This window comes from Vicugna pacos, chromosome 23 (genome assembly GCF_048564905.1).
Source record: "Vicugna pacos chromosome 23, VicPac4, whole genome shotgun sequence".
In the NCBI taxonomy this organism is placed as follows: Eukaryota; Metazoa; Chordata; class Mammalia; order Artiodactyla; family Camelidae; genus Vicugna; species Vicugna pacos.
The window spans coordinates 14,503,077-14,527,443 of NC_133009.1; the positions used below are offsets into that span (position 1 = coordinate 14,503,077).

Sequence of the window (24,367 nt, forward strand, 5' to 3'; positions counted from 1 at the left end):
AAATCATTAGGGAGGAATCTGGGGCATTTGCTCCAGATAAAGATGTATTCAGGGATCTACCCAAGGGGATGCTTGGATGGGATCAAAGTGGAGGCTCAGCTACAGGGTAAAACAGGTGGCACGAAACAAGAGCAGCGATGAGGAAGGTAATTGAGTGATTCTCCATCCAAGAAAGCATGGCCCTCAGCTGCTAGTCATTTACTGGGCCTTCTTCACTGGCAGACCCCACCCACCCCGGGTCCCCAGGGGGGTCAGTACCACACAACAGAAGGTGGGGTTGGAAAGGAGGTTATTGGTAGATAAGAGAGCCGTGTCCGCCGTGGTTGGGTGGCCCGCCCAAGGTCACACAGAGGCAGAACCAGGACCAGCCGGTGCAGACTGCCGCGGGAAGGCTCTCTCTGCTTTCCAACACTGTGCTCAGGGGTCCTGAGGACCTTCTTGGAGAAGAGACGCTCTGGGCCTGTGTTACAGACGGAGAAGTGGCCTTTCATGGATGGGAAAGGAAAGATCCCTTCCAGTGGTGGTGTCTTCCCAGACACCTCTCCAGGAGCGAGAGGCACCCATTCCTCCCTGAGGGTGTCCCCCCGGGACATCTTAGAGGATGCTACTCCTCTGTTTATTCTCCCCAGCCCTCCTCTCTGATTGCAGTGCGTTAGGATCATGCTTTATATTATACAGTTGGGCTCTGTCTTGTCCCGTAGTCTTCGTTCACTTGACTCAGCGTGATCCCGCCAGAGGAAAGATTGTAATTGATGATGCATAAAAGGATAATGGGAGAAATATGAAAGAAATAGCAATTCCTTTTTAGTTAGGCTTGGTTTGTAACCTGTGTGTGTTTAATGAACTATATTTATTTTTATAAACATGCCTGGAAAGCTCAGTGTATTATTCACTCAGGTAGACTTCTTCATCACATTGTACTGTGACATGTTGAAGAGAACAGTTTTAGAAAGTTGTTGTGACATAGAGGAATCATTGTGGAGTAGAACTTTTTAGGGTATTATTTTTTTCTTCTTTTTTTTTTTGTTTAATTTTTAACTTTATTTTACAATATCGTATTTTTTAAACTGAAGTATAGTTGATGTATAATATTATATGTTACAGGTATACAATATAAGTGATTCACAAATTTTTAAAGGTTATACTCCATTTATAGGTATTATACAATACTGGCTGTATTCCCCACGCCGTACAGTACATCCTTGTAGCTTATTTTATACCTGATGGTTTGTACCTCTTAATCCTCCACCTCCACCTCGTCCCTCCCCCTTCCCTCTCCTCACTGATAACCACTAGTTCCTTCTCCGCATCTGTGAGTCTGTTTCTTTTCTGTTATATTCACTAGTCTGTTATATTTTTCTTAGCCTCCACATGTAAGTGATATCTTAGAGTATCTGTCTTTCTCTGACTTACTTCACTTAGCATAATGCCCTCTAGGTCCATCCACGCTGTACACCAGAAACTAATACAACATTTAAAATCAATTATACTTCAGTTAAAAAGCAAATAAACAAACAACCCATTCAAAATATGGGCAGAAGAATGGAGCATTTTTCCAAAAGAGGAAATGCAGGTGGCCAACAGGAACATGAAAAGCTGCTCGACTCTAGGGTATTATTTCTTAACACAGACAGATCAACAAGAATGATTTGTGTGTTGTCAGTGGAGATAGGATTGACTCTGCTTTTGGAAGTAGGAAGGTGCATGTCCTGATGGAGATTAAAAACAAAGATGTGAGTACATTCTTGACTTTTATCATCGATTATAAAGTAACTGAAGTGTAGAAAATGTCCAAGAAATGGTCCCAGGACCCTGTCGTTGTACGGGTGACTGGTGAATGGGGCCAGAGTCGTAGGTTTCACCCTGGTTAAATTCACTTTGCTCTCTTAACCCAGACACAGGAAGCATCTTCAACTGAGCCACTCCTTTTTTTCTAAATGTTTAACATCACCAGTAGGAAAAAATGTGTAAGAATGATTGAAAGAAGCCCATCACTCTTTTATGGGACTAGCAAACAAAGCAGATGTGCTTGTAACGGGGTCCTGGTAGGGTCTGTCTCCTTCATGTGTGACGCTCACTAAGTTTCTTTTCACTCTCTCCCTCTCGCAGAGAATGGTAGTGGAGAGCAGGAATCCTGTGATGCTTTCTTACCATTCCACATTTTAAGAAATCACATATGCATGCTGCCCCACATTTCTGGAAATCACATATGCATGTGTACATGTAAACATTGTCCAGATTGAAAGCTCTATTAGAACAAGAGAAAGACCAAATACAAGGGTTGGAAAAGGGGCTTGACAATAAAAATCCAGTCTCCTTAAGCAGGGAGACAGTGTATCATTTGCTCAGTAGAACACTGGGTGACATAACAATCATTCTTTTCTCCCAGTGTTGGAAATGAGGGTGCACGATGAGACAATTTTGCAAATCTTTATGCCTCTTTTTAAGCGTTTTCATCCAGACACAGAAAGTAAAGTCATGCAGAGCAGTTATTATGTTGGCTGAAAATGAACTAGAAGTTTAAAAAGGGTATGAAAAAATTGCCTATCTTCCTTGTATATAAGATTTAATTGTTTACATTTATTGCACAGATAATCTGTGCTCATTATAGAAAAATCAGAAAGTACAGACAAAGAAGAACAGAAAGAGTATCCATAATTCATAATTTTATCCTTGCAGAGAAAATCACTGGTACCACATTGGCAAGTGTCTTTCCAATTCCTTCCTGTGCAGTTATCTGTATATTACTTTTCTGGACAATGGGACCCATTGGAGTCTACATAAAATTTTATAAAGATTGTAATCAGTGAAGGAGTAACAGCTTGAATTTTGAAGAAAACTAGTAGAAAAAGTTTTAGAAAATGGGCAAAAATATTTTTAAAAGCATAAAGTGTTGCAAAACCATTCTGTGTACAATGAAACTGCCAATAAAAAACAAAACAAAACAGAAAAACACTATTAATAACACTTATTCCTGTCCATCAGTTTAACTTAATTTTTGTTTCAACTTTGTCCATTCTGAGTGTTTATAATTTCTTATGGGTGAAATTAGGGCAGATTGCCTCTGTCAGGTTCTCTAAGATATGTGGATCATCTCTGTGGTAGGAGAAAGTGTAATTTTTTTTTCTTTTTAACATTTTAAATCAACTGTAGTTCAATTAAAAAGCAAACAACCAACCCATTTAAAATATGAGCAGGAGAACTGAATAGACATTTTTCCAAAAGAGGAAATGCAGATGGCCAACAGGACCATGAAAGATGCTCAACATCACTAATATCAGGGAAATGAAAATCAAAATCACAGTTAGACACCATCTCATACCTGCAGAATGGCCATCATCAAAAAGAGCACAAATAACAAATGTTCGCAAGGATGTGGAGAAAAGGGAACCCTTCTACACTGTTGGTGGGAGTGTTAATTGGTGCAGTCACTATGGAAAACAACATGGAGGTTTCTCAAAAACCCCAAAACAGAACCACGATATGGCCCAGCAGTTCCATTCCTGGGCATTTACCTGAGAAAAAAAAACATTAATTCAGAAAGATATATACATTCCGCTATTAGCAGCAGCACCATTTACAATTGCCAAGACATGGAATCATCCCAAATGCACATCAATAGATGAATCGATAAAGAAGATGTAGTATATATATGTAGTAGAATACAACTCACTCATAGAAAGGATATTTTGATGTTTGCAGCCCTTCATTCGCTTTCTTTTTTTACTTTGAAAACCAGAATTTTATAGCTGGCATAAACATTTCCATTGTGTCAAAAACAACAAAATACCTAGAAATAAACTTAACCAAGGAGGTTACCTATACTCTGAAAACTGTAAAACACTTCTGAATGAAATTGAAGATGATACAAAGAAATGGAAAGATATCTTGTGCTCTTGGATCGAAAGAATCAACACTATCAAAATGGCTGTACTACCCAAAGCAATTCACAGATCCAGTGCAACCTGCATCAGAACACCCACGACATTTTTCACAGAACTAGAACAAACAATTCCAGAATTTATATGGAACCATAAAAACCCCAAATTGCCAAAGCAGTCTTTTGTAGGTCTTGTTTTTCTTTCTTTCTTCTTTTTGTTCTTTTTTGTGTGTGTGGTTTGATGAATAGAGAAGTTCTTTCATCACTTTAAATATATCATGCCACTCCCTTCTGGCCTGTCAAGTTTCTGCTGAAAAATTAGCTGATAACTTTATGGGAGTTCCCTTGTATGTTACTTGTTGCTTTTCTCTTGCTGATTTTAAAATTTTCTCCTTATCCTTAATTTTTGTCAATTTGTTACTCTGTGCTTTGGTGTGTTCCTCTTTGGAATGATCCTGTGTGGAACTCTTCTGCACTTCCTGGACTTGCGTGACTGTTTCCTTTAGCAAGTTGGGGAAGTTTTTGGTTATTATCTCTTCAAAAATTTTCTCTCTTTTTCTCTCTTCTCGCTTTCTGGGACCCCTATAATGTGAATATTAGTGTGCTTCATGTTGTCCCAGAGTTCTCTTAAAATATTCTCATTTCTTTTCATTCTTTTTTCTTCGTTCTGCAGTAGTGATTTCCACTAATCTGTCTTCTTGCTCACTGATCCATTCTTCTGCCTCATTTGGTCTATTCTTGGTTCCTTCCAGTGTGTTATTCATTTCAGTAATTTTACTCTTCAACTCCGTTTGGGTGTTCTCTATATTTGCCAAATCTGCTGAAAACTTCACTCTGTGCATCTGTGCTCCTTACTCTAAACTCTTTCTCAGATGAATTGCCTATCTCCTCATCACTTACTACTTCTGGGATTTCATCTTGTGCCTTGGCCTGGGAGATATTCCTCTGCCTCCTCATACTGTCTGTCTTTCTGTGTGTATTTTTAGGTAGGTTAGTTACTTTCTCGACCTCGGAGGGCAGCCTTCTGTGGGAGACGTCCTAGGTGTCCCAGCAGTACCCTCCTCTCTTGTCACCCAAGGGCCAGGGTCCAGCTGGTCCCAGTGTAGAGTCTGGCCTCTGTTTGTGGATTCCTTCCACAAGCTTTGGGGTTGTTGATTTCTTATTTCTGGTATCTGCCCCCTGGTGGATGAGGCTGGACTTAGAGGCTTATGCAGGTTTCCTGCCAGGAGGAGTCAGTGCCTGCCCACTGCTGCGTGAAGCTTGGCCTGGTGGGTGGGGCTGTGTTTAGAGGCGTTTATGGCTCAGGAAGTCTGCTGATGGGTGGGACTGTGTTCCCACCCAGTATGCTGTTTGGCCTGAGGCTTCCCAGCACTTAAGCCTACAGGCTGCTGGGTGGAGCTGGGTCTTGGTGCTAATGATCCAATCTAGATGTCAGCCTCCAGGAAACCTCCTGTAGATGAACACTCCTGGAATGTCTGCCAACAATTTTTATGTGCCCAGGGTGAGCCACAGCCATTCCCTCCCTCCTCAGGAGACCCTCCAAAACCAGCAGGCAGGTTTGTCCAGGTTCCTGTGAAATCACTGCCTCTGCTGTTGGACCTGGCATGTGCGAAATTCTGTGTACACTTCCCGAGAGAATGAAGTCTGTTTCCCCCAGTCCTGGGGGGCTCCTGGAGCCAAGCCCCACTGGCCTTCAAAACCAGGTGTCCTGGGGTCTCCTTCTCCTCCCAATGCCAGAACCTTGGGCTGGGGAGCCTGATGTGGGGCTCAGAGCCCTCACTTCCATGGGAGGGCCTCTGTGACTTAATTATTCTTCAGCTTATGGGTCGCCCACCGAGGGGTGTATGTGCCTGATTGTATCATGAGCACACCCTTCCCACCGTCCCCCTCGGTTCCCTCTTTATGGTTCCAGGTGAAGAAGGGCTTTCTTGCTAGGTTCCAGTCTTTGTGTCCGATGGTTGTTTAGCAGTCAGTTGTGGTTTTCTTGTAGTCTCGAAGAGAGGTGAGCTCGTGGTCCAGAAGAAGGTATGTTAAGATATGTTCAGAACCTGACATTTTCTACCAGGTGCTATTCTCCTCCTGCCTTTTTTTTTTATATAAGAATTAAAGCTGAGTAGTAGTGCCGTTATGGTACATCTCTGTCATTTCCCCCTGCCGACAAAGTGAAGACTTCTTATTTATCTGGTAAATTTCCCCTGATGAAACTTAACATGATTCTGTGCTTCCTTTAATTTATCCAGCTCTCTGATTTAACTGCTCTGTGTGGGCCTGTGTTACATTCTAGGTGCTCTTACTTCTACCTGGTGTTCTGATGTAAGTCATAAACTACTTGAAGTGAGAGACTCTACCTCCCATCCCTGCCTCTAAGGTCGGTCGAGGGCTTTTGGAATGAATGAAGGAACCAGTCAGTGAACAATTAACCAGCTTTTGTTGAGAGCTCCCTGTGTGCCAGGCACTGGTCTGAGTGCTTCTCGTGGGTTAGCTTGTTTATTGAATCCTCACAACGACCTTTTGTGGTTGCGTGAATGCCTGGTTATCCCATTTGAAGGTCCTACATTTGTTGCTAGTCTGCAAGCTTTATGTCTGATTATCACTGTTGGCAGGCATAAAATGATAGACTCAGAACTCTGGACCTGCTAAGTAACTCAGGGATCATGTTATTGACAGCCAAGGATACAGATGCAGAGGGATTAAGAAGCCTGCCTGGTGTCACATAGCTGCTTGACTGCAGAGCAGAGGGTAAGAATGCAGGTTTCCCCAGCCCCAGACCAGCGTCCTCTTACTTGGCAGCGCTCTGCCCTCCTCCCAGAGCACTCCCTGTAGTTAGGTTCCCTGCTCTTTGAGGACATTAACATCAAGTAATTCAACATTGTGTGTTACTTATACTCATATTAATTCAGTATTCTATTAATAAATTATTCTATTGATAATGCATAAATCATATTAAGAAATGTTAATATTAAACTTCTCTCTCCCAGGAGCTCATTGTTAAACACCTAACACACCACCTTCAGTTCAGAAAACTAGCATCGTCATGGTCCTGCAAAGGCGTGGTCTTAGCTTTCCTGGGCTGATAATGGACATGTGTTCATAGCTGTCAATTACCCATCTGTCCACAGCTGGTGGCCCTCACTTCCCCTTGGGTATCCCATGGCCGGAAGCCCTCTTTGTCCTTCCCTTTTTGCTTTGCATGTGGGGAGGGAGCGAGTTTGTCTGTCGGGAGCTGGACCCACCTGTTCCTAAGTCGTTGCCTCATCACCGTGCTCTCAATTCAGGCTTTGGCTAAAAACAGATCCTCTTCTCCCTTGTGCATATCTTGTCGTTTCTTTCTCTCCCTGCTCTTAGTTATATTCGGCACGGTGTTATTTAACTCTGCAGAACATCTTGGCACAGAACTTGAGCCAAGGGTCTGAGCCTCGGACTGTGTTAAATCATTAAGTGATGTCATGTCCTTCCTTCTTGGAATTGGGGCGGGGGGAGGGAGACATCTTCAGTCAGCAACTTTGTAGAGTGCCTAGTAAATGTCAGGCACTGTTCTAGGCTCTGGGGTAATAGGTGTAAACAAAACAGACTAATAACTTCCTTTATTTTAGGTGGGTGGGGGAGAGACATTACACCAAAAAACCAATCAATGTGTAATTATGTCAGGTGGTGAGAAGTACTAAGAAGACATAAAGCAAGGAAAGGGAGGGTGATGGAGAGTGCTGGTTTTGGTAGGATGTTCATGGCAGGTATCTTGAAAAGGGGACATTTGAGCAGAGATGTGGAGGGAGGGAGGGAGCTAGGTGGAGATCTAGGGGAAGAGGCGTGGAGCCAGGACATGCAGCAGGTGCCAAAGGTCTCGAGGCAGGAGCAAGCGTGGTCTGTCCCAGGAGCAGCAGGAAGACTCTGTGGCCTGCGTAGAGTGAGCTGAGGGGGCGACAGTGGTGGGTGATGAGCTCAGGAGTGGAGGGGCCCTTACCTTGTGTGGCCTCGTAGGTCATCTATAAAAGACTTTGCCTTTCGCTCTGAGATGAGAAGCCAGTAGAAGGTTCTGATCTGAGAACTGGCAGAATCTGAGTTTTGTTTGGCAGAATCGACGACTCCAGCTGCTCTCCAGAGCACAGTCCGTGGGGGCCGGGGCAGAAGCAGGCGTCCAGGTGGGAAGCGAGGGGAGTAGTCACAGTGAGGGGTGTCGAGTCTGCAGCTGAGTGGGAAGGCGGGGGCGGCAGGCGGTGGTCAGATGTTAGACGTGTCCTGAAGGCAGACGGGACGGACTCGGCGGTGAGGTGCACATGAACGTGAGGAAGAGGGCAGCGAGAGTGACCCCGGGGCTCTGGCCTAAGCATCTGAAAGAACAGACTTGCCGTTTTCTGAGGTCAGAAGAGCCAAGGGGAAAACAAGATGGCCCTCAATTCCATCGTGACAAAAAGTGTCTGCAGACTCCCGCTGAGTCCACTCCCAGCAGCCTCTCCGCCCCATCACATCGCCCTGACGTCCAGCCAGGGCCCAGTCATCTCATGCTCACTCACGTGCCCCCGCACCGGCATCGTGTTTTTGCCCCCGCCCTCAGAGCGCCTCCTCCCTTGGCCTTCCCGTCCCGAAGACGGCATCCCCACCCTTCCAGCCGTGAGCTTGTACCCTTCACACCTCAACCTGAGGCTAAAAGTGTCACAATTGGTGGAAAAGAACGCAGTTTTCCTGTTTTATCCACTGAATCTGTAGGAAGCCTGTATTCCTTAATATTCCCAAGAGTTGTCCTGGCCAGACTCTTAGACAAAGCCCTCATTTGTGTTTTTCTTGCATCACCTATAAAAGGGGACGAGGTGCTGTGGACACTACGTCTCAGTTATTTGCCCTAATGTGAGGGCAGAGCCAGGACAGAGCCATGGGGAGCGGAGCCAGATCAGTGGCTAATACCCACGTCACTCACCCCAGTGACTTGACAGTGGCCCCAGGTACTGGAAAGCTGTGTGTGCTGTTAGGAATCCTGAGGGGCTGCAGAAAGGTACGCGGCGCTTCATGAAACAGCACAGCGCAGGTTTCCTCATGCCCATGACCTTGGCCAGGCCCAAGGCAAGGTTATACAGCCACATCCATCTTAAGGGATGTTCTCATCTCTGAGTTTTGTGAGCATTGTCGTGTTTTCCAAAAGGAAACGTATTTCTCTTGACCTTAACTAGGAGGACTTTACTGCATCCTCTCTTCTCGAACTTTATTGCACGCTGTGTGTGTGTGTGTGCGCGCGCGTGTGTGTGTGCACGTGTGCATGTGTAATAATTTTTTTCTAACTTTCCCAGAAAGAAGATTGGCCCATGCACAAGCTGGAATGTTCTCCCATGGTTGTTTTTGGGGAAAACTGGAATCCCTCAGAGACTGTAAGGCTCACTGCAAGGATTCTGGCCAAACAGGTGAGGAATTGGGATCATGTTCAAGTGTGTTTCATTGTATTTTTTTCCTTAAAGGTCAGAAAGATGAGTACCTGACCTGTGGCGGTCATTTCTTGCTCAGCGTCCTGGGACCCCATTTCCCGTCATGCCTGTGTGGACCCAGGCGAGAGCAGCACCCCAGGCGTCAGCTGGTTTGTGTGCACCGTGCAGCTGGGATATTACTTACCTAAATTCTGAGCTTCTTATGAGATGGGTCTGTGTAGAAAAATACGGCCTTTCAAGGCATGGCCACGTGGTTGACAGTAATTGGAGCGTAAGAGGGAACCAGCCTGGCCTTGAAACGCTGCGATGTTTCCCTCTTTCCTCCTGACACAGGGCACTCCCCCTCCCCCCGTCCTCGGCAGTGTCTGCCCCTCCCTGTCCCCTTATCTGCCCTGCCTGGGCAGGCAAGGAATGGGGTGCATCACCAGACTGGCCTGTGCAGGGAGAGAGAGGAGGAGCGGAGTGGAAATCGGGGCAGGTGGAGAGGGGCGGGGCGGGAACAGATGATAGCCATTACAGTTTCCTCCAAAGATGAAGTCAGAGCTGGCCGTCCTCTCCCCTTGTTTGTCCAGTCCTTACTGATTGGGTGACGATGAGATGCCTGAGCTCCGCAGGACTGAACTAAAGAGGGGTGGGGGGTGGGGGCGGGAACGCCACAGGACTTGTCCTTGTGACACAGTGAAGGGGGCCCCCGGGGGCTTAGAAGGGGTGTGTCCCCGGAGGTGCCTCTGCGCTGCAAATCTTTCAGAGCTGAAGTTCCCGCTGCTGCCTCTTCTTTATACCATCTCCCACCCTCCCCCTTTAAAACTTTGTTTTTTTAATCTAAACCGAATGTGATCACAACGATTAGCTCATATCTATCCTCAGACCCAGTTAGGAGCCTCGGGCTGGTAAACAGGAGAACATTTCCAACCTCTGAGGTCATTGTTCTGTTCTGTTCGGCCTGGGTCAGGTGCTGGCTGAAATGCCACTCCACCAGCTCAGGGTAATAAGCAGAGGCAGCCAAGGCGTGCCTGGAGAGGGAGACCGGAAAATCAGGAGTGTTCTCCCTGCAGGAGGTTAACTTTTGGGTCTTCACTAACAGTCATGTTTAAGTATATGTCGAGATCTTGGCGGAAAGGAGAGGGTGGGAGGAGGTGGGGGGGTGAGCCATCAGATTCCATCTGCAAGCATCTTGGGAGGATTGGGGTGACCAGTCTGCTGGTTCTCCCCCTCCCCACTGCCTCACGTTATTGAAAGTGTTGTGGTTAAGAACTCAGAAGAAGCCGGTGTACTTCTCTGAAAAGTCTTCCCAGGCAGAAATGACTTACGCATCTTATAGAAATGGATCCTGTGAATGGAAGACTTCTGCTCCAGAAAAGGAAGTGTGGAAACGGTTTGGCACCAGGAGGGTAGTCGGAAGGCTCTGATGACTTTACACCCGTTTCATTCAACTTTTATTAAAATTACTCCTACTACTAATAGTCTATTAAATGGAAAGTTGCCTGGCCATCTTTTCATCTCTGTAGGCCTTGATGATTAAAAAAACAGACCATTTGTATTCTAGGCGCTTGCAAAGCGTTGGGGGAGACAGGCTACCCAACTACCAAGGGGAAGCGGAACGTGATAACTAGGCAGGTGAGAGCACTGGCTAGACCACCTGTATCCCCAGACTGAATAGCTGATCACAAAGACACGGCCCTGGGCCAGCTCTTGAGCTCTGCGTTTGAACTCTTGTCAACACCGAGTTTATTCATGTTCTCAAAGCCTAGCGGGTTTACTATTGTCAGCCCCTCTCGGGGTGTCTAGAACAAAGCCGGCCACATGTTTAAAGTGAATCGGGGCTCACGGGTACAACCGAAAGTGTTCTTTTTGAAACACGGAAATTGAGATCCTTTTAGCCTATGCTTAAAGAAAGTGTAAAATGGATGGGGGGTTTGATTTTGTTCCTTTTTAGAAGGAGAAATAATAAATGGGATGGTTCATCTGGAGACTTGGTGCTTTTAAGTCAGGGCCCTAAAAAGTTGTTTTCTAGCCACTGTTCTTTCCCGTAACAGGCATTTTTGAGCCTACTGTGTGCATGGCGTTACCAAGGGTGATAGGGACGCGGGAGATGCTTTAAAAAGCTTTTCAAAAGACCCTCTCGAGTTTGGATGTTGGGCAGACGCTCTCAGCCCACATGGCAACTCCTTGGCTTGCTGTCTTCACTTCATTGAGAATTGTTGCCTTTTGCTTCGCGTTGATGTAAAAGTGAAAGCACTGCTTTTGTGCACAAGTCGTTTAAATCTGTGTCTATGTGATTTCTTTCCCAATGACTAGAAAATCCACCCAGAGAGAACACCTTCAGAGAAACTGTTAGCCGTGAAGGAGTTCGAATCACGTAAGTCTTTCTGGGACTGAGTGACGGGTCATCTCAGCCACACCTTTTATGTGGATTAGACCAGACTGAAGGAAGGAAGAGGCAGCTGTGTTCTTAGCCGTGGTGGGGGATTTTCTAATTATCAGTTTTTACTTTGACTTGTGTGCTGTTTTGAAAAATGGCGTATAACGTTTTTTTTTTCCCCTGAGTTGACAGAATTGCTAGGAAATAATTAAGGGGAAGCCGGCACTCGTGGGATGAGTTATTACATCCCGAGCCGTCTCCTGCTGGCTCTCCTGGCATGCTGAATATTTTTGGATCTTTGCTGAATTGCAGCGCTGCAAACAGCTGATGTCCTTAGTGAAAGATATTAAATCAGGGACTGTCCACCTTCTTGATCATGACAGAGATTCCAGGGCCAATCGGGGAGCCCTGGACTCGACCGAGGCTGTTTGTCAGCCATTGCCACTCATCCCTGACCTCGCTGCTAATGGTCAGTTGAAATTCCATGTCCTGAGTGACTTCCAGTTGTCAGAGGAAGAGAAGGAAGACACGGCGTGCTTTTCTTGCTCTAGGGTTTATCAGTTAGACCAGATGAGGAGGAAGAGTATTTCCTGGGGGCTCCACGTACTTTTTTCTTGCACTCCACACCATTTACAGTCCAAAAAGGATACAGCTAGTAATCCAGAATTTCCTACCTGGTGAATAATGGTTTGTTTACCCACAGATCTGGATAAATTAGACAACGAGAAGAAGGATTTGATTCAGAGTGACATTGCTGCTCTCCATCACTTTTACTCCAAGCACCTGGAATTCCCTGACAATGATAGCCTGGTTGTACTCTTTGCACAGGTGAGAATGCCGGCCTCGGGCATCAGGTAACGTGTCATCCAGCCTTTCCCTGCCTGAGTCCCTCTCCCCAGAGCATACTCAGTGGAGATAAATGGGACATGGTTCTTGACCTGTTGGGCCCTGTTTTACATAACCTTGCTGGGTGACCTTGAGCAGATCAAGGTCCTCTCTCTGCCAGCCCTCACTGATGACTGGAGCATAGGAAATTCATCCTACCTCTGCCGCTTGCTGCAGAAAGAGTTTGTGAGAATGAGGAGTTGCCAGTGCCCCAGGACATGGCATACTGGAAGCTCTTTGAATAGAAAAGACCATTTGAGGTTCCTACATTAAATGTCTGAAACCATCCCTTCTGACAGTAGTAGGGTTTTTTTGTTGTTGTGATTCCTGGCAAGACTGTGTTGATAAAGCAGAGGCAAGTGCAGATGTCCCCAGGAGGGAGGCCCTCCCTGATGGCCCTTGGAAGGACAGTCCCCATAGAGTCTCGGTGCTCGAGGTCTTTCCTGATGGTTGCTAAGAAGTCCTATTTAGAGAGGCCTCAGTTTACCAAAGTTAGAAAAAATTAAAAATTAGGGAGGCAAACTTAAAAGTGATAAGGAATCGGCAGCCAGCCGTTTGGAAAGACTGACAGCAGGGTGGGCATGGCTGGGACAGGAGAAGACGGTGCGGCCGGCACCCTTCAGCTGAAGGCAGTCTGGCTACGTCCGGCTTCCTGTTACCATGAGCATCACTCTTCCTGGAGTGACTTCGTAGATCAGATTCCTGTCGCTAACATACCCTTGTGTTTTCCCCTACAAGCTGAACATACAGTTGAAGGTGACCTTCCCATAGAGAGAAATACTGGAATACTGCTCCGTGCAACCAAGTAGCTACCTTCCCTGCCAGAACCTTCAGTGTCTAGATGGATAAAAGGCCTTGGGTGGATACTTCCACGTTGTTGTCTTAGAACAGAATAAGCATCACCTGTGTACCCTTTTACCCAGTAATTCTATTTGTACGAACCTACCCTAAGGGAGTAATCAGAGATTATGGATGGAGACTGACATGCAAATTGTTTATTGTAGGGTTCTTTTTACCCCCCCCAAAAAAAAGAAAAAAGAAAAGAAAAAGAAAAGGAAATACATACTATAAATGGTCAGCAGTAGGAGTTTGGTATATAAATTCTGGCATAGTCTTACGATGGAAGGTAATATAGCTTGTATGAGTTATATTTCAAAGAATGTCTAAAGATGTGGAAAACGTTGATGACATCACATTAAATGTAAAAGGGGAAAATGTGTGTGATATGAACATTTATACATGTAAAAACTGTTTCAGTGGAAGTTCACTATTGGTTATCTCCTGAGTTGTGGAAAACTTTTGCTTCATATGTTGAATGATTTTTCCGGGTTTTCTGCAATGAGCATGTATGACTTAAGCAAATGCTGAAACAAGGGGAGAGGGTATAGTTCAAGTGGTAGAGCTCATGCTTAGCACGCACAAGGTCACCTCCCCCTGCAAAAACAATGAACAAAACTTTTAAAAATTGTTTAAAAAAATACTGATAAGAAGAAAAGATAAAAAGCACCCATGGTTCTCCCACTTTAAAAATTGCACATAATCAGGGGGAAGGTGTAGCTCAAGTGGTAGAGCACATGCTTAGCATGCATGAGGTCCTAAGTTCAATCCCCAGTACCTCCTCTAAAAAATAAATAATTACCTCCCCCCTAAAACAAACAAACAAACAAAAAAATTGCACATAATCAAGAAAGAAGTGAGTCTTCATCCGTCCTCCTACCTACTTCAACCCACAGTGAGAACCACTCTCAGCAGTTGGATGAATTCCTTGGTGGACTTTATGTTCATATGGACATATTTCTACTGTGCGACTGCCATAATCAGAAAAAAGAATGCTTCTGTTGGTAAAAGAAAAAAATGGGTTCAAGTTATGAGTGTTAAAGCAAGAGTAATGAAAAAGAAAACTGATTCCCATTATAGTGTCCTGGGGTTACAACGTACTTCCCTAAGTGTCCTGACACAGTGAATTTGGGTGACGGTAAAAAGTTCAATTGACTTCTCTTCCATTTTTCAAAAGAAACTGGTTGCAGGACTTCTTTTCTGGATGAGATGAGTGGTGGTTACGTGAGGAAGCAAGAGAGGTGAAGTAAATACAAGTTATCTTTCGCCTGCTAGCTGTGGAAGAAGTAACTTTTTCCAACACAGCAGTGCACGCTGATAGGACCTCTCAGTGCTGACATGGTAAATATGGGCCCATATTTTCATAACCCCAAATCAAGGCACTTGATATCACAAGCAGAAGTGTATTTGTGGTGAAAATGACTCAGAGTCTCTGAAATTTGGACTGACCCAGAAAATCCAGGAGATAAATACGTACACACACATGCATATGTATATTCACACACACACACACACACACACACACAACTACAGGTAATTGATTTCTTAAAGACTTCATATTTATCAAATCATAATATCCATTCTGAGATTGTGTGTGTGCACACAGATGCACATACATGCACACATATATATCTTTTTTATATATAAATTTGAAAAGGGACGTTCAGTACCCTCAAGGAGAACTCTGCGGCAAGAGTGAAAGGTGCTGTTCTGGCCCCGGGCCGCCCCCCGGCCCTGCCGCCCAGCCCCAGCAGCACATCGGCTGCTCCAGCCTCTGAGCCCTCTCCTCCCTCTGGTTCACGGGCGGGTGTTGAGGGTTAACATGGGGCCCAGCAGCAGCTGGCGGCAGAAGGTGACTGCCCTCCTTCGACAGCACGGAGGTGCATTTTAATCACTGGGAACATATGCATGGATGGGAAATGTGTTTTGGTGTGCAGCCTGCATCTAGTCTAAATGCTAATTATGAGAATAGCTTCAGGAAGGCACTTACGCCTGATTTGACTTGGGAAAAAAAGGACTGCGGCCCCTGTACCTCTCCTAACACGCAAGTTCACTTTTCTTCTCTAGGGATGTTTCAGAAAGGAGGGAAAGCTGGCGGGCAAATTGCTATGCAATTGGGCTGAAACCACACCATCACCACCTTCCAGAAAGGAACAGTGATGCCACTCGTGCTTACGGGACCTTTCTTTGCTATGAAGAAGCACGCTCTCTCCTCCACAGTTAGAGGGGATGGGCAGCGGGAATAGAGCAGCCAGTGGTCGCGGAACTCTCAAGCTTGAAGGGATTTGGAGTCACGGGTGGGCGCAGTGGAGGACCACACAGAGGGAGAGATGACCAAGCAAGTCTCCCACCTCCATCCCTCAAAGCCAGTCAGCAGCTGTCCGTCTCTAGATCAGTTTTGAAAATGGCTAACTTCTTTCATTTTGCAAACACTTGCTGTCTTGAGGGTACCAGGCACTGCCGAGGCGCGTTAGTATCTGATCTGAGGCTGGCTGTAGATCATTCAGTACCCAGTAAGGTGCAGGACGTGTAGTTCATGTGCCAGTTCATTTTGTTGAATGGATGACAGTCCTGATTTACTCTTAACCTAATCTTGGTTGATGGTCCTTGGTTAATGATAGTTGTTTAATGTCTTGATGACAGAATAGGTTAGAATACCTCAAGCTAGCACAAAAAACAGTATGCGAAGCCTCCTGCATAAAAATGTCGAACCTCTCAGGATTTCCAAGGCTGGATATTGTGCTAGTAACCCACAGCTACCTCTTTTTATGTTGAAAACTGTAAATACTTGTGAAATGTAAAGATGTGGACTTGTAAAAGCTGCAAGTCAAACCTATGAGGGCCTTGACTTCTTTGTGTACCAGGATTTCCAAGTCTTTGACATTGACCCTTTAATTTTAAGTAAAATTGTCACATTAACAGTCAGGGATCAGAACAGGTTTAGGAGAGACACAGCATAGTGTCAAGAAACATGTTTCGGACGGCTTTGCTGTCAATGTAGTTTGAATTCTGACTCCTCTTCTGCCACTTGCTACTTACATGGCCTTGGACGAATTACTTCATCATTGACCTCCCTGAGCCTCAGCCTCCACATCTGTAAAATGGATCATGCCAGAGAAGTATTGCAGATTTACGAGGGGCAAACATGCAGCACCTAGCCCAGAGTAAGTGCTCAGTGGGTGCTCGTTTTAAGAAGCCCATCCATTGGCCGGAAATGCCTGAGTGCGGTGTGCTCGGTGTGGAAGAGCCGGGTTGCAGTCCACGAGGTGAAATGGGGTGAAATCATTCAGCATGCACGCTTTGCAGACAGCCTGAGGGCAGGAAGCAAGAGAGGTGAAGTAAATACAAGTTATCTTTCGCCTGCTAGCTGTGGAAGAAGTAACAGAGCTCCCAGCCTGTGCCGCTGGCTTTGGACGGGTGACTGCTCCGCTCCAACCTCAGTTCCATCATCTGAAACCCAAAGAGACAGAGTCTCCTCCCAGCTGCGAAGTTTTAGATATAAATGCTAGACGCCCACTGTATTGTCTCGCAATAGACTGGATGTTCCTGGGGTTACAAACATTGGCCTCTTCCTCCTTCTGTGCACAGTGCCCAGGATATGAGGGCTCTTCGGTGAGAGCCTGTGGAGAGAATGAATTTTTGAAACAACCTAAAATTGGGGGTGTGTAGTTCTCATTTTCAGCCTGCCGCTCTAAGTTAGACTTCCAGAATGGTGAGAGCTACCCTCGGTGTTTTTCCATGTGATACGTCTCTTCAAAGATGAGCAAGTGGCCAGTGGTTGATGTGGCTGAGGCATGAGTGGGAGGGAGTTCTCAGTCCCTTAGCTTCAGGGCCTTGCCCACCCCCCACCCCCGCCTCTCAAGGGGATGGCCTGCAGTTAGATTAGCTGTGTAAAGGCTTTCAGATTTGCCACCTCACCTTATGAGATATTCACTGGATTAAGGGACTTCTTTCTTAATAGAATAAGACCGAGGGCAGAGGGACACAGGGATGGGCACAAGATCACACCCCAGATCTGAGGTGGAAGTGGGATTAGGGTGCAGGTGTCCTGACTCCCATGTGGGTCTGCAGACTTTGGTCCTTGGAGCCTTAGAGGTCTGGGCCGCCGTGGGCAGGTGGGCTAGCCCAAGGGTGCTCCAGCCCTGACAGTTCTGCTTATATACGTTTACATGTGTTCAGATTGTGTTTGAACATAGGCTACCTTGGCCAAAAGAAAGGCATTCATTCACATAACTAGACCGGAACATCTTCCTAGTTAATTTGTTAAAGGTCAAAATTAAAGAAATGACTTCTCTCCAGAGAGACACTGTGGCTCAATTTTTTTTTTCCCTCTCCCCTTTTCTCCCTGCAGGTTAACTGTAATGGCTTCACAATTGAAGATGAAGAACTTTCTCATTTGGGATCAGCAATATTTCCTGAGTAGGCTAAGTTTGGCTTCTTTTCTTTTCACTTATTTAACACTAATTTGAATTTTTTTTTGATTTTTAAATAACCTCCCTAACTGCATGTGGCAGACATGAAACTCCAAGTGAATTAAGTCCGCTTTTTAATTCTGCCAGATTTCAAAATATTTCCCCTGCATTTAAGGATCTGAAGGTAGCAGTTAAGAGAACAGTTGCTTGTTAAGTCTTGCTGGTAGACAGCTGTTATTAAAGAATATTTTAGAGTATGCATGGAAAGAACAGCCCAGGCCCTGCTGAGAAATTTGCTTTTTGCGTATCTGGAAATCTTTGGGTTTCTTACACTCAAAGTAAAACATTAATTGCCAACCAAGAATTGGCTGTTGACTTATGTAGAGACTGTCTGAGCTTCTTCTCCATCTTTCCTTTTTGAAAAATACCAGTATATAGCACAGTTTGGAGGGAAAATATGCTAAAGTAGTGAACTAGGGAAGAATTGCAAAGAATAATAGGATTTTTGTTTATCTTAGGAAGACTCAGATAACTCATGAAAGGCTAGCCGGTTGATAAATGGAGATCGTTATAGCTGTGACTTTAATGTGGTTGTCGAGAATGGCTTTGCGTTGTCTCAGATGGAAGAGTTAGTCTCCAAATCCGTCGGTCCCAGACATCAAGCTCTTGCTTCACAGAGGGAGCCAAGGAGCCCTTCCTGTATCCCCCATCTGAATTCGTCCATGTCGCAGATTATTTTCGTCTAAAGGGATGTTGGCTTAATATGTAGGAGCCTCTGCCTCGAGGTTGAAGCGGTTGCAGGAAACTGTAACACCCGTGTGTTTGCCGTGGATGGATGGGTGGCATATGAGCCCTATGTGTCTGTCCGTTGCCGCCCAGCTCTGTGCATCGTATGGGTCCGAAAGGCAGAGGAAAATCTGTTCTGGTCCATATCTCCTGTCATGCAGCTGTCATAGGCTTTCTTGAACCAGAAAAAGAAGTTTGTTCCCATAGTATTACTATCCCTGTGGTCAGAATGGTGTCATCTGCAGTTTGAAATCCTGTGGTGAGGAAAGAGAAGCTCTTTTGGACTTTTGCCCTTGGGAAAAGGACAGAGAAAGGCTATTGGACACTCTTTAGAAGGCTTGTATTGACACCTTCAGGCTTGGAATGAGCTCTATAATGTCTCTGCTCTCAGTAGCTGGAAGACCGAAAGCAAGGCTCAGAGTGGTGGCATTTGAGGTTTCAGCCTGTCCAGTGGTTGCCAAGAGAGCCAAGGTACCAAGAACCGGAGTTGTAGGTCTTCTGCCTTCGTGCAGTCCCCCCACCTTCATCAGAAAGATAGCGAGGAGTCTGTCTGGAAATGGGTTACTTAATTTCTGAAAGATGGTTCTAGAAATCTGCTTTTCCATTAATGACAACTTCCAGAGCATTTGTTCATCGGATTTCCTAGGGCCCGGTTCCCTGTGCATGACTTGCAGGGAAGCCGGGTGGGTCGGGATGCAGGGGTGGGAGTGACCCTCCCCACAAACAAGTCAGGGAAGCGGCTGCGTGTTCCCCGGTTCCGGGCCAGCCACACAGTCCCCCCAGGCCTCCAGCACCTGCTCTCCCTGCGCTCCATGAAGCCAGGGCAGTGCCTCCAAATCAGGCTTTCCAGCCCTCTTGCTCTTTTGTATTCGTGGAGCAAACAGGAGAGGGGTTTTGGTTGTTAAGGGTTCAGGCAAGTGACACCGGCCCCCGGAGCCATGATACCCACGGATGTGAGTGCCCATCTGAGCCCCAGTTTCCAGACAGTTTTAATTAGGGGGAGAAATCCCTTTGGCTGGAATCGTATCATTGTGATTTCAAAGGCAGCATTTTCAGAGATCAAGCACTTTTCCCTGGTAGTTTAGAAATTTCTGCTCTCAGAACTTTGACCCTGCTATAATCCGAAAGCTCAAAGCCCTCACGTTGGCGACCCTCTGTCCTTGCCGTCCCTGTAAAGCAGGCCGCGAGCAGCAGGGGCGGCGATGTCCCAATTTTCCAGATGAGGAAATTGAGGTGCAGAGGCTCAGACAGGCCCCTCCAGGTTTCTCTGGGGATCAGGAAGCCGGCATCAACCACAGGGGCGATTTCTCAACATCTGAAGAAAACATGTTAGAAATCGTCCTGTTATAAAAAGCTGCTTGGCAGTGAAGCCCGTTTGTCTCGGACAGTGTCCAGTGGCCGAGGTTCACCGGAGGCGCTGAGTTTTGACACATGCGTCTAACAGGAAGGAATTTGCTGTTGCTGCTGTTTTTATTGTTGTGTGGTGGGGTGTTTTTTTACTTTTGGCTTTGAGATCCCACTTTGAATTGCAGATTCCACTTTTCAGTATTGTTAAAATGTAAGATGGTATCGTTATGAATGCATGCAGAACAGCCTCTTAGACTGATGGTCAACTATTCGATTTTTCTTTTTTAAACATTCTGCAAAGATCCAGTTTCTGTAACTTAGCAAGTTAAGTAGCCAAGGGGTTACCTGAACAGCCTGGCTGCCTTCCTGATGAAATTGGGTTTTCTCTTCTGATTGACAGTGTGGCCCTGATGAATCATAGTTGTTGCCCGAATGTCATTGTGACCTACAAGGGGACCCTGGCAGAAGTCAGAGCCGTCCAGGAAATCCACCCGGGAGAGGAGGTGAGTGCGTGGCCGGGGGCGGCCGTGGCAGTGGGTACCGTCTAAGGCCCTCCCGGGTTCAGGGTCAGATTCTTGACCTGGGGTGTGGAGTCCACACTTCCAGCTTCCACTTGGCATTCGCCGTGTCCATCTGTGGCCAGGAAGAAAAAAACCAGGAAGAAGAAATTTGAGTGAAGTTCCTCACAGAGATTTATAGAGAAAGGAGCCTGCTGGAATGACCACAATGAAAACTTAAGAGTCTGTGTATTCCTCTTACCAAGTAATGGAGTTTGGGCTTATTTTTGACTAGTGAATTTTGGCCTGTTTTTCTCCTCCCAAGAGGTCAAAAGCACTGTTACCTAAAAGAGAAAAAGCAACCCAGAGGGAGCTAATAAGTTAAAACTGCAAACGACACATCAGCGTTTCACGCCATATCAGTTCCACAGCCACGCTTGGCAGAGTTCGCTTTGAGGGATGGAATTCAGGTGGCCGGGTGTACACGCTGACGGGGCAGGGGCAGGTGCCTGTGGCCCAGGGTGGCCGTTAGCTTCCCTCCCTGACTCACGTGTGGAGAGCTGTTCTGTCTCCTCCTCATTTTCCGGGGCTGTGGTTCCATGACCCCCCATATACGGCGTCTCCCCTCGTTCGAAAGCTGGCCTGGCCTGGCCAGACGTCTGCTATACGTTCTTAAAGTAAATTCTGACATCCCTTGCAAGACACGTGAATTTTTAGGGAATGTAATCACTCACTTCATATGCATTTCAGTTTAATCATCTTTAATGCTATTTTACATTGCATGCCTGGGTATCTAAATATTTTTTAAAAAAATTTTAATACAACGGTTAGTGTGTGAAATGATAAAGGCCTCGGTTTCTCTGGACATTGTTAACTAATCCGTAGCTGACCTGGGACGCCAAGCCCAGTGTGCAGATCAGACTTGCCCCCCTTTGTGAGATTCACCCCTGCCAGGGCCTGTTCTGGGGCCTGGGGGTCTTGATTTCTGAATGTCTTGTGGAGGTCACCTGATGCCTCTTTTGTTAAAACAGCAGATTGCAGTCACTCAGAACCTAGGTTTCCAGGCCCCACGCTCTGGGGCTGCCTGGAGCAGTTTGTCACCTGGACCAGCTCTGTCTCGGCCACGAGCAGTCACACCGATCGGCCTTTGTCGCCACCTTCTGGGCCCTTCTGTCCACTGCGCTCCACGTCCATCAGTCATTTCAGAGATGAGGCGGGCCCTGGCCACTGAGGCAGGGCGGGGCTTGTTCCTGTTGTCCAGCCCTCCTGCTCTCACAGATCTGACATGCAGTCTCCTCCTTTGGGGAAGTCACTGTTTTGGGGGTGACCTGCCCTTCAGAGAGGAAGAAGCCGCTCTCCCCAGGGTGTCAGAAGAGCCACGAGGTCTCCATTACTGCCCTTTGGGCTGGGAAGGGCTCGGGGCGCCTGCAAGCACCTTGCCCGTGCGGGTCGCCTCTGCCCACCTGCCAGTGCCCTAGGCTATTGGCACGGTGACGACTCTGGGACATCCATCTGTTCAGCCAGACACTTGCCTGATGGTGTGGGATGAGCAGCGAGTGCCGTCCCAGTGAGTAGATAATGGACAGTTAAATGCCGGCCTCCTCCATATGCTCCAAGTCTCAGTTAGAGACCCCGCTAGGAACAAGCAAGGACGGGAGAGCTCAGTGAGCCCAAAGGTGCGACTGTTCCAGGCTCTCTGGCCCAGCTGGCCAAGGCGGCAGAGGTCTGCGTCCTCCCCGTGCAGACTGGTCCTTGCCCGCTGAACCCAGCCTCCTGCTCCGTCCCCAGGATGGATGGAAGGATAAAGGGAGACACATCACACACCGTGTGTGTTCGTGCTCCCCCTCCAGCCTCCAGGCAGTGCATGTGGGCCGCCCCAGGTTGTGAGATAAAAGAGGCTAAACAAAGACCAGGAAGAGACAGTGTGGGGCCAAACCCAAGGATGAGGAGACTCTGCCCAGCAGGGCCTTTGCCTTCTGTGCAGGAGACACGGGCATCTCCTGCTGGGCCAGAGCCTCAGCGGCTCTCCTTGGAGGAGCTGGCGGGGAAGGAGGCAGGGATGCTTTCAACTTTCCAATTTACCATTGTAGGGACTCCTTGATTCCATAGAAGGTGGGTAGAGAAGCCCTTTCTCCACATGAGGAGGTGGACAACACGAGGAGGTGCTCAGTGTGGGGAATTCAGGGTGTTAAGGTTAAGAGTGTATCCTGAGCAGTGGCCCTCCTCAGCACTTGTCCCTGCGGGGTCACCGCTGGGAGTGTTTGTGGAGCCCCAGGGAGGAGAAGGCACGAGCTGGCCTCTAGCAAACCATAGTTTCAACTTCTTGACCCCCCTCCTTAGGTTTTTACCAGCTACATTGACCTGCTGTACCCGACGGAAGACAGGAATGACCGGCTGAGAGATTCTTACTTCTTCACCTGTGAGTGCCGGGAGTGCACCACCAAAGACAAGGTGAGCTCCCCGCCCAGCACAAGCGCTGGCTCCGCCCAGCCAGCCAGCCGGTCTGACTGGGGGTGTCTCCTCCTGTTGTATTTTTGAGCCTTTAAGCCTGCCTAACACAGCCCAGGGGAACCCAGGTAGATTGAATCCCTGTTCAAGCCCCATCCTCAGAGCTGATGAAAACGTTTCCATCGCATGGTACAGATAAGAGAAGGATTTGCCAGATGGCTGTTTCTTGATGAGAAATGGCTGCTCAGAACAGAGGGAAGGGGAAGCACACGAGAAACATTTTCAGGCTTTCCAGCCTGTTCCCCAGAATCCACAGAATTCCCTCTGGTGCCACCCAAATTATTTTGTCAGTGCCACCCTCCGAGTCTCTGTCGGGGGACACAGGCGGGCGGGCCGCTGTCACGGGCGTTAAAAGAATTTACCGAAGGCACAGGGTGAGAATAGAGAAGGAGCTTATCAGGTGACGCTGCTGTAGACAACAGCGGTCACACGGATGAGAGGGGCCTGTGTGAGCCCCGGGGGCCAGGTGTGGGGGTCTTTTACCAGGTAGGGCCACAAGGTGCCTGGTCAGCTTGTGCACAAGTCTCTGGTTGGTTGTAGGTGAGGTAAGAAGTGTAGGGTCTGTGAGGGGCAGTGGGGTTTATGAGTGATAAGGTGGGCTGAAACAGCCTGAGCTGCTGTGAGATTAGGCGTTGCGTAGGGCAGTTACTTTGTTAGGGCAAACTCTGTCTGTTGAGGGATTGCAGGCAGACAGCTGAGAGCCCGGGAATGGGGGTCGCTGGACCTTGAAGGACCCCAGCTGGCCTCACAGTCTCTTGATTTCCTGGATGTGTGAACCCACGTATCTGCCCATTGCAAGCACATTCTAGGTGTCCTGCCTAGATAAGGAATGTCTAGAAAATTACTGTTCTTGTTTGTTTATGTACACAGGTAATGAGTGTTGAACTTCTCTCAGATCCACCGCCTGATGTCCTTTCCTTCTTTTGCTACTTGGGAACGGGCATGCTGCGGCCTCTCTCTGCACGGGAAAGCGCGCTGTGTGAGAGGTTTCCCCATCAGCATGGTTTCCTTGGGGGAGTAACCTGTGACATTTCCCTCAGGATAAGGCCAAGGTGGAAATCCGGAAGCTCAGTGACCCCCCGAAGGCAGAAGCCATCCGTGACATGGTCAGATACGCACGAAATGTCATCGAGGAGTTCCGAAGGGCCAAGCACTACAAATATATCCTTCACGACCGTGCATCCCCTGCAGGGGGCGCTGGGGAGTCAGGCCGAGGGAGCAGGAGGATGGCTTTAAGATTTCTGAATATTGAAGAGTGTTTCCTAGGGAATGTGTTAAGACTTGCTGGCCATCCATGACTTGGAGTCAAGTACAGCAGAGTTTCATGATGTGACCTTATCTTTTATTTCTCCTGGTTTGACTCGTTTGGTCAGGAGCTCATGGTGGTAGAAAACTTACTGTCTCACACTGTGAGAACAGTTCCTTGAAGACCCTCACTGATT

General features: G+C 47.1%; 1 protein-coding gene across 2 annotated transcripts in view; it reads left to right on the top strand.

Moving 5' to 3' along the window:
- SMYD2 (SET and MYND domain containing 2) overlaps positions 1 to 24,367 on the top strand; it is a 51,479-nt gene that overhangs the window by 21,342 nt on the left and 5,770 nt on the right. For both annotated transcript variants that reach the window (XM_072948531.1, XM_072948532.1), the window contains exons 3-9: positions 9,160 to 9,270; positions 11,590 to 11,650; positions 12,357 to 12,481; positions 17,727 to 17,794; positions 20,321 to 20,423; positions 22,758 to 22,868; positions 23,966 to 24,086. In XM_072948531.1, coding sequence (XP_072804632.1) covers positions 9,160 to 9,270; positions 11,590 to 11,650; positions 12,357 to 12,481; positions 17,727 to 17,794; positions 20,321 to 20,423; positions 22,758 to 22,868; positions 23,966 to 24,086 — 700 coding nt within the window. The remainder of the gene's footprint in view (positions 1 to 9,159; positions 9,271 to 11,589; positions 11,651 to 12,356; positions 12,482 to 17,726; positions 17,795 to 20,320; positions 20,424 to 22,757; positions 22,869 to 23,965; positions 24,087 to 24,367) is intronic.